This window comes from Brachyhypopomus gauderio, chromosome 8 (genome assembly GCF_052324685.1).
Source record: "Brachyhypopomus gauderio isolate BG-103 chromosome 8, BGAUD_0.2, whole genome shotgun sequence".
In the NCBI taxonomy this organism is placed as follows: domain Eukaryota; kingdom Metazoa; phylum Chordata; class Actinopteri; order Gymnotiformes; family Hypopomidae; genus Brachyhypopomus; species Brachyhypopomus gauderio.
The window spans coordinates 16,755,313-16,769,360 of NC_135218.1; the positions used below are offsets into that span (position 1 = coordinate 16,755,313).

Below are 14,048 nucleotides of genomic sequence, written 5' to 3' on the forward strand. Positions count from 1 at the left end.
GACCTGTTATTCTCTTCAAGTGATAGTGGAGTCTGCCTTCTTTATTGTATTATGTATTAATTACTTTGTTGCTGGTTTGTTTATGGATAATTTAGTGGTGCTAACTATGATGTGGAATTTGGGAACCATAAATATGTGAAGTGAGAATTATGTATTGCTGTAAACTTAACTGCTTTATATGTGTCACGGTACGGCGGGCCCCCTACTGGTCGCCCCCGTGTACAGCGGCAGCTGTCCTGTCAATTGTTGCGTTATGTTCGTCCCTCAGGTGGGCGGAGCCCGTGATCCGTCTCACCTGAGGGTAGTTTGTTTGCCTATATCGGTCTTGTCTTTGTACCAGTTGACCGCTAGTTATTATATCCTTTATTTGGATCAGTTCACGGGTTTTGGTTTGCGCACTTTCTCAATTAAACTATCCCTTTCCCTGAGACTTGGAGTGATCGCTTCCATTTTATTTCGCTCAACCTGCCCGTCACAATATGGCATCAGGTTGAACAGAAAGACATTGAGAGTCTTATTCCAGAGTAGGGTGTTCTTATCTGTTATGTAAATGTATGAGTGAAACATATATTTAGTATTCTTCATTACCTTGGTGATCAGTTCATCTAAGAAAACAGTTATAAAAAAATTCAGAAAATACATATATACATTATGCTATATTAAAAGATTTCCGGATGAGTTACTGCAATAAACTTCAGCAAGATACGCAGAAATATTAAAAATTGTAATCAAGACCACAAACTTCACAGAGAAACAGAACGATTCTGTCAGAGGTTGTTCTTATGTATAACAACCAAGAACTTTTAGATCTTCATGGAATGAATGTTATGATTTTAACATCGACCTTTTTTGAATAATTTGGCTACTCTCTCCTCCTCCAACAATTTCAGAAGCACTTTGCATGCACAGATAAGATGTATATGATACATTTAATATCTTGAAATTCCCAAGTAATTTCTGCCCATTGTGGGAGAGGGTTATTGTGCCATTTCTGATAAGCATGTATGTGGTCTGTCAGTTCAGTTTTAGACAGCAGCACATTTGTGTGTTTCTGCACCTGTCTGGGTGACATTTCAGTGCTTGTGTGTTGGATCAGTGTGTGTGTGTGTGTGTGTGTGTGTGTGTGTGTGTGTGTGTGTGTGTGTGTGTGTTCGATCAGTGTGTGCATGTTGCATCTGTGTGTGTGTTGATGGGATGTAAAAGAAGAGTGGTGATTGTAAATTGTCCTTGACGTATGATGAATAATCTACATAAGTATAACTAATAAAAATACACAAGCAAACACAGAGTGCTGCAGCTGAGATTCCTTCTTGGCCATTGATTACTCAGATATTAAGGCATGAGAATTTACAGTATTAATTATTTTTACAGTGCACACACACACACACACACATACACACACACACACACACATATATATATATATATATATATATATATATATATATATATATATATATATATATATATATAGTGCATACATAAGACATTCTTTACATTTAGACCATTGTTTGCCCATTGTACCTTACCTCCAGGTGGTACAGTTTGTGTAGTTCCACTTTAGCGAAACATTTTTGTTGCGTTTTTGTAGTTTTTCTATCAGGCAGCTGGCTGTAGGGCCTTTCATTGTAACGATATCAATCAAACAATGTGCTCAATCAGCTTATTGTGGATTCTCCTGTAGGATTGATTCCACTTCTTCACCATCTAACATGTTCTCATCTTTCAGATCATCCAGCAGTTATTTGATCACAGTCTCTGACAAACTCTCCTTTATCTGAGTTCTCCTTTAACATTTAAGCTATTCATCTAGGGAAAATTGCATATTTATCATGGCCTAGATTACAAACAAACTCATAAAAACACAGGCCTCCCTATAGGTTTCACATAAACACTAACTCTAGCCATTCCTACCATTACTCAGTTACTAATATACAGATATTTAGCTTATTTTTTTCCCACACAAACTCACACAGGACTACCTCTATGCTTCATATACATACTTCTCTAGCCATTTCCAACACACTGATATTTAGCTTTTTTTCATCCACACACACTAAGCTAATTTCAGCATGTGAATTGATTCTATGATCTGAATAATTTTGTCTATATATCCCACACTGTAGGGCCTAGAAACAAAATTCTACTTCTGTTGCATTCCTTGGCTCAAGCCAAACAAAAAAGCCTCAAGAAGTCATGTTTACTGCTTACATGAAAAAACACACAAACACACACATACACACAAAGCTAATCTCAGCATGCGATTTACTTCTATGATCTGAATCATATTGCCATTACAATTTCTTTTGATCTTTTGGGCCTTTAGTGCCTCAATTGAATTTTTTTTTTTTGCACATTTGTTTATCTGTACATTTTTTGCACTGAAGTAGCTTTATTTCACTTGAAGGTCTAAAGAACCAAAAAAGTAAACAACAACAAAAGTAAAGATCTATTGGATTAAATATTTTTTCTATAGCCAAGCCTATTAAGTAATAACTTTGTGTATATTTTGCTCAAATTCCCTTTTGGATATAACATGTTCTTAAGAAGAATACAGTGTGCCTCAGTACTCAAGTCAGTTTGATATGATATGCATGCAGATAATCCTTAATGATTTAAGTGTGCTCTAGGGAAGGCACTGAGGCCCAGCTGGGTCATGTTGATTTCAAATACATTTCAGTTAATAGTTATATATTTATATGTATTATATATATATAGTTTTATAGTTATAGTGTTTGGTTGTGGATGTATATTGGTTGATTGCCATTTGGTCATTTTTTACATGCATGTGCATTGCCAATGTGTGTGGGGAGGATATACCAGTAATGGAGTAATGGAGTAACAGAGTATTACAGTAGGATATATCGTTTTAAATAATAATTTTACAATTACCTTAAATGGAAAACGATTTAACCAAAGTACGCTGCAGTTCAGTGCACTGATGCTTCGAACAGGAGACATATGGAAACAGTTTTCAATTTCTTCCATTGGCCACCAGATGTCAAACAAGTTCCTTGTCAAAAGATTGTCACATGTCATTTTTGTATTACAAATATGAAATCTACTGCTCGAAATGAAGATAAATAAATTAATTAGTAATTAGTAGTCAGTTTTCGGAATAGTTATTATTTGGTTGAAACCAACTAACATATAGGCCTACCAGACAGAAATAATACATTTTGAAACGTTTTTGGAAATGCATTTGATCAAGATCACTCTTCAACATGTATTTAGAATCTCTGATTAAAGCACAAAATGATTTATACAAGGTGAAAGACTGCGGCACTTCAGCAATACAAGCGCATCTGGTGGTGACCATAAACCTCGTATCTGCTTACACCAGTACAAAAACACTTAATGTGTTTTTTTAATGTCTTTTTAATGTCTATGTCTACGGTAAATGGTCCGTTCTATGCGCCTATGTTCCTTCATGATGCCTTTCCCAATAAGGAGATCCTCACTGTGTAACCCACAGTTATATCATCTTCCAACGCTCGCGGCTCCATAGAACTCCACAGCGACCGGCGGCACGTGCGAGTTTCCAACATTAAGCGTCCAAGCTTGCGGTAGTCCCCAAAGACTCCAAAGTTTTTTCCTCTACTTCGCTTTTTTCCCTGCCACTAACGAAAGTTTGAATCTCCCGTCTTTTATAACGTCCCGTCTTTTATAACGCTACGTTAGTTATACTGGGAAGGCATCGTGCAGAAGCAGCAGGGTGGAATGTAATGTGCTTTTGAAGGAATGAGAAACTGTGGTTCATATATTTAGACTCCACTTGAAAAAGAACAGTGATTATGGTTTTACCATATTCACTATGAATATGATGTTATTATGCAAGTACCCTGTTGGACACACGCACGTTTGATTGCCCAGTGTTGGTGTTGAGAAAATGGCGTGGCCAATTTGTGCCCAATCCTACTCGTGTACCCATATCAAAATCTGACATGCGTATGTGTATGCGCTCATAGTTTATAAATGAATGTTGCGATATTATAGTAATTGGCTGGTCCGTTCCTACTACAATACTTACGGCAGACAACTTGTAGACTCCGGGGTGTTTTATTCTGTGCTCGCTGTTATGCAGGTGGAATTTGCGTCTGGGCGTTTGTTATAACGAAAATGGGGGAAGACCGTCCAGCACCCGTGGGACTGAAATAATCTTGGACTGAGGAATTTGTGATTTGGCAGAACCCAGACAGGACCGAGGCAGCCTGGAGAAGAACTGACGCCAGTAGCTGAGAACAGCCCTGACAGTCGTGTGATGCCCAACTAGAGACATTCTCCGGGTCTATAGTGCGCAACAGAGCATGATAGTCATTTCGGAAAACAGAATCGTCTAAAATCTACGTATAATTTAATAGGCTTGGTTTCTTTGTCAGTATGTCCTGTCACCTTATGTGACGCATTTTTATGAAGAGGTAGCTTATTGCAGTTGAGTGCGATCCATGCATCGTAACCGCACTGAGAGGACTGTCGAAGCCATGCGTTGTTTAATTACTTAAAATATTTGCTGCAATCTGTCATATCAGCATAGTCACTTAGACGTCGTAAGATACGTGGACGTTTCGCAGAAAGTTGCTCATATTTTTGTAACAACAGCAGGCCTTTATCATGGACGAAGTTGCCGGCTGTGAATCCGTCGCAGATTTAAAAGATCTGGAGGTTAAAGTCGGGAGGAAAACGCCAGAGGGACTGCTCAAATGGATGCGAGAGGAAGCAGCATCCCGTGGAGACCGCAAGTTAAGCTGTCAAGAGAGCTGTGACTCTGAAAGGAAAGGTCTTGATGAAAAGATAAGGAAACTCAAAGTCGATATGGTAAGACTTTTATTACAAGCTTACTATCTCGTCGGGTTACTGTGGGCCAGCAGTATGTCGCTATTAATAATTAAGGAGACTCTGCAAGGTTTGGCTACTTCAGACGATTAAACTGCTGTGTCGGTTTTATATGGTCAAAACGCTTGAACGATAGCTGAGATATTCAGCCATTGCAACCTCACGATCTTGCCAGGTTGCCATGCAACACAAGAACCTTTCCACTGATACTTATTTATTATCATGCATAGAATGGACATATGGGCATTTATTGTACAAACCAAAGATTATATTTTTGCTTACAGAGACATCTTACAAAAATATAATATAGGGCACAGTAATTGGGCAATAGCAAAAAAATACTACTACACACACACACACACACACACGAAAGTGTTTGGACAGGTGTGTGTGATTGGGTCATTAGTTAATGCACCAGAGAGCTGACAAAAGGCCTAGACTTGATTCTAGATGTAGCTATCTGGAACTCTGCAGGACCCAAGAAGTGTCAAGACAAAAAAAGTAACATTGCTGTTGGATTGCAGTCGAAGCAGTTCAACCAGACACAGGAGAAACAATCCATGGATCTAAATGAACTGGTACATTAAAAGAGAAGAGCAGAGCCATTAAACTAAATCACATACCTTGCAATAAGCACTCATGAGCTTATCCATAGCAAAAGATCTGGCAGACGAAACAGAAGACACAATAAAGGGAGTAGACATATCTGGCCCCAGAGGGCTGTCATAGGATGCAGTCAATGCCAAGTGCAGAAAGGTAATGTATTAGCTTGCTAAAACATGCATACAAACCTGTAGAATTCAGGGACTGACGTTTATTTTGTGGACAGATGAGATTAAGATGGAAAGGTGGAGAAATAAATGAAAGGTTTGGAGATACAGGAGATCCTGCTTCTGTTGTGGAGCCTTCAAACGTGTCTGCAGCCTGTGGTGGTAGGAGCACGGAGGGCAGGTAGTGGCACTGGTGTGATCATGTGTCTCTTAAAACTCAATTTATAGCACTTGATGAAATGATGAAAAACATACTGCTAAATCCATTTTTTTTAGAAACAGGACAAGTCAGTCACCCTTACCTGAACCTCAGTGAGCGTGTATCTCAATTTCTGAAGGCATAAGTAAATGTATGAAGCCCCTCACACAAACAGGAAGTAAAAATGAAAGTGTGGAGCATCAGCAGAGATGATTGCCACCATCTGGTACAGGTCCGAAATGAATGACATTCAGCGACTGAAAAGTAAGAACCCTAAATAAAAAATTACATTTAATTTTATGACAATATAAAAATTTCCAGTTACTATTATCCCACTATAGAGAAAGGGACATGCTTGCTGTATGTACGTTTTTAAAGCTCAAAATAATGAGCCAAATCAAGACGTTTGTCACTGTCATGCACTATACTGTTCATATGATAATACCTCACACCCTATAAAAGGCACACGAGCTCTCCCACAAGCCCCCACCTCTCTCACCCCTGCAGTTTCACAGTACTGGACATGTCACATCACTGCAGTGGAACCAACCCTCCCGTATGTCGATACATGGCCCTGTCATCTTCTCTTAGTAAATCACAGAAACGTCACAAAGCAGGACTTACTGCCTTTTTATTTGCACCTGACAGGCTGCCAGTGTTTTAGTACACAGACATTAAGGTGGGACATCACTGTTGGGCCTCTACACATGACAAATGTATGAGACAGCACAGCTTGTGTGCCACATGCCTAACACTGAATTCTAATATTCTAAATCTAATACTGTTTCTCACCTCCCTCCTGATAGTCCACGGCGGTACTGAGACGCTGCCAGATCTCAGCACCTCTGACCTCGGGCTGTTTGGCCGTGTCACCCGGCTCTTGTCTGGCAGTGTGTAACCAGTCCTCCTCGCTCAAAACACACCCCTCTCCCCCCACACGCAGGCAGGCAGAGATTAAGCCGCATATCAACGCTCGCAGAAGAGGTGCACGAAGGCTAATTACGTCAGAGTAGATGTGGTGTTGGAGCAGGTCTCTGTTCGATCAGAAGTTCGATCAGAGACAGTGAGGGCTTGCTTTGTCCTTCAGTGCATAGGGACATTAAAACCTGCAGCATCTGCTACGGGACATAAACAACACAAGGTGACTGTTTTGAACACCTGTGTGCTGCATAACACGCAGAAGCAAGTCCTCAATGACTTTGTGTATTTGTTCATTTACATGCAGTCTCTCTCTCTCTCTCTCTCTCTCTCTCTCTGCTGGGCTGATGTGCTGACGGACAGAAGAGACAACTATTAGGCTGGCTTTGATGGAGAGAGGGAGGGAGGAAGGGAGGGACAGAGCTGAAAGACGAAGCACGGAGAGAGGGGGAGTGTAAGGGCATGATGCAGGAGACGCAGCAGACGCAGGAGCAGGAGACGCAGGAGACGCTGAAGGACGGCACATTGCTCAGGCTGAGCTGAAGCGTCAGGGAGATTAGACTTCGATCTCAGTGTTTCACACCATATGGTGTTTGTGCAGGTGCACGTCTAGGGATATATAGGCACGTATAGACACAGAGATGGCCCCGGGTATTTATGTCTAGTCGTGCACTCAGGTGTGTGCAGTTTGACATGGGGCTGCCTGCTACTTTGTGTTGGGTCACTGGGCTGCAGCTCAGCATTATGGGAAGGTTTAGGTTTGTTCTTTGCCACATATGGGCAAAATTGTTTTCATCAGACTTTGCTTTCCACATGTGTTACAAATTATTGCATAGATGGCATAAAAACTTTGAGTTCCTGACACTAAACATAATATAAAACAGAGAACATGTAGGAAGACATTGGTTACCACAAAACACACACACACACACACACACACACACACACACACACACACACACACACACACACACACACACACACACACACACACACACACAGTGAGTGACAGAGTGAGTGAGTCCTACCCTGTATTTGTGGTGTGATACGTAACAGAGCAGAATGCATCAGCAGGGAAAATGAGAATTCCAGGGATTATGACTGGAAGTGTGGTGGGGAAATGGGATGTGTGAAATAAAGAGCCTTGTCCACTCCAGACCCAGTGTAGCGGTCTCCTACAGAGGGACAGCATGGATGGAAAGCACACAGCACAGTAGATAAGGAGAGACGTTTACAAGAAGTCAGCTAATGAGCTCCAGTATTTATAAAATATTTATTCAATACTTTCCTAATCTAGATATCAGAAGCTGTGGGCTCATAAGCTGTGTGAGGAAGGAGCACACAGTGTAACCTTTCTGTGACCTTTGTTGAGAGATATAGATAGAACCCAGCATTACTGATGGATGGGATCGTGCATGCTGGTCTGCTTGTAGAGAGTGTGAGTAAGGCAGAGTATTGAAGGATAGTTCAGCTGCACTAGAGCTGAGATGGGAAAAAGCTGCATTTACGAGCGGCTCCGTTTGCCTGTGCCTGGGGCGTAGGGCCAGACAGAGTCCTGCCCAAACCCTCAGAGCTGAATACAGCCACGTGAACCCATCTCATATACCCCCACTCTGCCATCTCTCTGTCTCTCTCCCTCTGTCTCTCTCCCTCTCTCTCTCTCTCGCTCTCTATCTCTCTCTCTCTCTCTCTCCCCCTCTCTCTCTTTCTCTCTCTCTCTCTCTCTGTGTAAAGCTGTGAGTATGTAAGCTTGCATATGTGAAGCATGACTTTATCTCGAGCTTTAACTGTAAATTTATCACATTCAGTCTTGATTAGGGTATCTGGGTTTCACAGGCTATGCGTTTCACATCCTTTATTCCATCTCCCCCATGTCCTGACCATTGTCTTCCGTTTACTATAACATACCCTTTCTGTTTTCTGTGGTTTTATTTTGACAGCTCTCCCTCTCTTTCAATCTCTCTCTCTCTCTCTCTCTCTCTCTGTCCCTCCTCTTGTACTCTTTATAGCTCGCTTTCTCTCTTTTGTACAGTAATTAGTGAGACTGACGTCACCAGTAAATAATGCAGTTTTGCAAACCATATCCAGCCAATTTTTCCGCCTTATCTGGGTTTCCACTTCCTTCCTTTTCAGTACTTATTTGTTGCTGGAATTTTATAATCTGCGACCAGTCCTGCTGCTCTTCTGAGTTTTAGACTGGTTATCATCGAGGTGGCGAGAGTTGTAAATGCTGAATTACAAGAAAGATTCAGTGCTCATATCAGAAAATATGAACAGATTGCTACATTATGCCTCAAAACATATTCTGTGTTTAAGAGTGCGGGAATTAGGTTTCCCCTCATTTAAGCACCTAGCTGGCTGTATCCTGAATGGATGCAGGAGTTCTGTGACAGCTCTCCTGCGACTGCAACTGCGAACCTGAGAACACAGATGGGCTACGACAGCCTGGTGGCCAGCGGGAGGCAAAGGCCCTGATGCATGCTGGGTGTTGGAGGAGAGTCCGCAGGAGACAGGGTGCACCTGCAAAACTCCATAATCTGGAGAGTGGTGCACTGAGGGACCAGATCGCTGCCTGACGCATGTCATATTATACAAACATATGTTCGATTTGGATGTTATCACAGCAGTCATCACATCAAAATTCACCTATAAATAGATCCAGTTAGTAATGAACAGGAATTACATATATTAGTGCATTTGTGCACTATTTTATACATTTTGTGAGGAACTGTTTTGACAGTTAAGCCATGAATGGAGATTACTACATTGATTTACAAAGTGGTTGGAAGAGCAGTTAGGAAATCAATGGTCTCCATTTGGACCCCTCATTGATTTAATCCCCAGGGTTCTGCGAGAGTGGGATAAAGAGTGTGTGTTTATGGTTATGAGATTATGTATTACAAGTGCTCCGTGTCCATTTAGATTCTGTCTGTTCAGAGACACTTTAGTCTATTACACAAGAACTTCACAACATATTCATATAGATGTATGAAGCAGTTTCACATATTTTTGTTTGTTTTTTTTTCCACTTTGTTTTTATCCATATGTAAGACGGGGTTTGAAATAAGATTAGAGAAACAAGCTCCAGGTATAATGTTTACAGTTTGCTTTCAGGTTGTGTTAGTCTAGGAAAAGCTGTGTATTGTGTTGCGGGCAGGGAACTGGTGAGGGGTTTACCCCAGAGCATTGGGTTGTCCAAGGGCTCCATAAATCTCAACAGCACTTACCATAATGGTCCTCTGGCATGACTCCACAACACTGGGGTCAGGCAGGCATACCCACGCTGGCCCCACCAGCCTCATTTCAACTGATGTACTGTAGATCTGGAAAGTGATTCTAGCAGTTTTTTTCATTATCCTGTCTTCTGTGAACTCCAGATACATGTAGAGATGTATCACTGGGTTCAAATGCAGGATGATATGACCTTTTTGTCAGTTCTTAAGGACTGATGTCCCAATGTGACCATATGTGTGTGTGTGTGTGTGTGTGTGTGTGTGTGTGTGTGTGTGTGTGTGTCGCCGTCAGGCTCACCTACGTGCGGTGGACGTGAGGATCCTGCAGCAGCTGCTGGCGTTGCACGAGGGCATCGAGGCGGTGAAGTGGCTCCTGGAGGAACGTGGCCCCCTCACCAGCCACTGCAGCAGCCTGACGGGCAGCCAGTACAGCCTGGGGGAGGCCGACACGTCCTGGAGGGGCAGCTGGAACAGCCTGCAGGACCAGCCCGACAGGCTGGACAACATCTCCATCGGCAGCTACCTGGACACGCTGGCCGACGACCTGGACGAGCACTGCTCCTCGGGCGGGGCCGAGTCCGCCGTGCGTCACGCCTCCCCACCGGACACGGACACCTCCGCCCGGACTGGGGATGGAGCCGGAGCGAAGACGGGCGGTGTTGCGTCCGAAGCCAGGGTGTGCCAGGTGAAAGGCGAGCCCCATAAAGAGGAGGGCCCGGGTCGGACCGCAACAGCTCCCATGGCTGGGAAGCCCTCGCCTGAGATCCACCACGAGTCAGGATCCTGCAAGAGTAACGGCGTCCTAGAGGCTGCAGTGCAGAACCAGGTTTCTGAGAAGGACTCCCCTAAAACCCATGCACCTGACAGGCTGGGGAAGAGTGCCAGCCCTAAAGGCAAACCCTGCAAGAACGGCAAGGTAGAGTTGGAAAGCTGCAAACTGAATGGCAAAGTACACTTGGAGTATGATGCACACTGGCGCTGGGTGCAGTCACAGGACGATGTGACTTTTTTGTGAGGATTTAGAAGACATCTTAGATGGTCTTAGATGGACTTTAGGTGCCCTCAACCAACACAGGGGACACAGCTCCTGAGACATAGTCGCCTAGATCAGCCCTCCCAAACTAACTGATGAGATTAGAGGTAAAAAAAAAAAAGATTAAAATGTTTGATGTCAAAGAGCCCCATGGGTCCAAACTTTAAATGAAATGGTTTAATTTAATCAACTAAAACGAATAAGTGCAGGTGTTTATATGATTAGTTCAACAGTATGCATAGTTATTGTGGAATCTCATTTTGTCAGTAATTCATTTTAATTTCCTTTCTTTAAAGTGACTGAAGTGATAAACTGTTACATTTTCTTTGTTTAATATCAAAGTGTTCATATTCATATTTTCTCTTCCCTTAATGTGTATAAGCAAGAACTTTAAAGGAATATCAGTACGAAAGCTTTTCATCTATGGTTATTTCTAATTATGATAAATTATGTTAATTTTGTGTAAGATTAAGTAAGGCTGGAATGGTATAAAACCACGTGTCGAGCAAGGAAGAATTTCTTATGTATTTTAGAAAGGACCAAAGTTTATAGCTTTAACAAATCTAGGGGTCAGGACATTATTTTTCTACTTGTGCTCACAATTTTAAGGTTGCATAAATATGACACAGGTATGAAACATGCGTTGGTACAGCAGCTATTGTGTGGTTAGCCTGTGACCTCACTCACAGCTTCGAGTTTGGAATATGCAAAGACAAAAACTAACGTTAAAGCTTGTTGCATTAGTAGTTCATAATCCAGTCCTATGAGGAGCCATCGGTTCCAAGTCCAAATGATAATTGGCTCTGGATATGAGTGATGAACATATGGGTCTGAACATATGTCTGTCTGAACATTAGTCATAGAATTAGAGCGTTTTTGTTTATGCTTGTATAATTGCTTACTTATAATTGCGAGCTGCTTGCACAATATAACCAGCCTGTTGAAATATATATTTAATTTGCTAATTCAGATAAATGATGTAACTGTAGTAATTTGTGGCCTTCCCATGCAGAGCAATTGAACCCGTTTGATTGCAAGTGTGCAATAAGTAGTGCAGGGTTCTGAGGTGTTGCAGGACACAACCTTTATGGTTGTGATGTTAGACACCCAGTACAATGCAGGGGTAGGCCGTTATGGCACTGATGTCTGGGCTTGTGTATTCGAAGGGTGACATATCATCTGCTGTGCACACTGCATGTATTAACTATTAAGAAGAATGTACTTGTTAGGTAATTGAAGTTCAGAACAGTATACATCACGTAGTCTGTATACATCACACGTCCATCATGATGTCACTGGATAAGGCTCTATCCTGCCTGTTTTTGCTAATACCAAGTCAACTGCGATGTTGTACTATTTTAATACTTGGAAGGAGCTCAGTGAATCCACAAGTAGTGTTTAACATTCAGAGCATTATGTAATAAATTGTGACACTTGGTCCATGTAGATATACTTTGGGAAACGTTGTTCTCTACACTATGCCAGCAGCATGAGGCGTATGAAAGACAAACAAACAAGAGTAATGTTCCCACCGTACTCAGAGCTGGTCTCCCCCTCCTTCACTCCCACACAGAGGCCTAATAATGTCAGTGCTTCTAGGAATAGTTTCCATGACTACGGGGGAGGAGGAGAGGGGGGTGTCTGCGGGGGGGTCCTGCTGTCAGGAAACACAGACAGTCCCAGGGCGTGTAAGAGGGGACAGATAGATGATGATGTGAATGAGAAGAGAAAGAGAAAGAGAGGGTGGATTGAGTGATGATGGCAAAGTAGAGGACAAGTGCCAAAAATATAGCAAAAAAAATAGGTTAAAGAGAGCACAAAGTGATGATGCAGACAGCACAAGCATGAGATTTTGCCCTCATCAATCACCCCCACCCCACTCACCACCCCTCCATTTCTTTACCATTTTGCCATCCTTTTTAGAATGTGGCAGAAGACTTTACAGCCAAAGACAATCAAAACAGGTTAAAAGCGCATCATTCTCCATAACTTCGTGTAGGTAGTGGTCTGTGCCCTCCACTCTAAAGCTGACAATGAGGGTTGTGTTGACATTCCCATTTTTAAAAGCTTTCTACTGGTGGACTCATTCCTGCCTCTGGCCCAGTAGGTCTCCCGGGCTGTTAATGGGTTCCAAATGAGAGATTTTCCTTTAGTGAGCGTGTTGGCTAGCACTAACTCCAGACACCCCACACTCCCACTGCCTGGCCTGCTGTCTCTGTTCTCCAGCATGGCACCCACCCTTTGCCCTTTTGCTTACTTTTCCAGCAGAAAAGCTGATACCAACCTACACTGAACTAATTATATGTATGAACCGAGCATCATATAAAAAAAGACAAGATGGTTTCTTCATTGGTTTTTGGTACAATGTCTTTTTTATTCACTGTTGACAGTGGTTTGGAGAAAATCTTTCCCTCACCCTCTGTTATACACGTTTAGTATGGCTGCTCAAACACATTTGCATGCCGTGATGCGCTTTTTCCTTGGCTATCTGATGATGTGTAACAAGAACTGCGTTCAACTAGCCTATTTTGAGACTTTTATTATATCCTTTTGCTGCATAAGAAATATTGGCAGGTGTGAGCAGTACTAATGCCAGCAGTAGTTCCTTTAAGCTGAAGGTTTGCCATTCACATTTGCCCACCCATCTGGGTTTATATTGCAAATTGTAAAGCACTGTTTTACATATTTATTTGTGACTTGTATTATTTATTATGCCCTGTTATATTATATTGAGCTCACTAGTTGTAATAATAATTAGTTTAAAATCTCATTCAGTTTCATTTGTGTTTACAACCTATTCTTAAAAAAATGCCAATACTACCCCAAACAGAAACTATCTTCAGAAACTTTCTTTCTCTCTCTCACACAACACACACACACACACACACACACACACACACACACACACACACACACACACACACACACACACACACACACACACACACACACACACACACACACACAGTCTTGATCTATCCATCCTAAACAGCCTACACCAACTTTACATCTTGTGCATGGTTTTTCCCACGCTCTAGTTGAGTGGGCTGGTCTTTGCTGAC

At 42.1% G+C, this 14,048-nt stretch overlaps 1 protein-coding gene across 1 annotated transcript; it reads left to right on the forward strand.

Annotated features, from left to right (window-relative positions):
• The first annotated feature begins 3,927 nt into the window (after positions 1-3,927).
• lurap1 (leucine rich adaptor protein 1) lies at positions 3,928-11,137 on the forward strand. The gene is made up of 2 exons (XM_077014982.1): positions 3,928-4,815; positions 10,246-11,137. The coding sequence occupies exons 1-2, from the start codon at positions 4,612-4,614 to the stop codon at positions 10,966-10,968; spliced, it is 927 nt and encodes a 308-aa protein (XP_076871097.1). The 5' UTR covers positions 3,928-4,611; the 3' UTR covers positions 10,969-11,137.
• Positions 11,138-14,048: the final 2,911 nt, after the last annotated feature.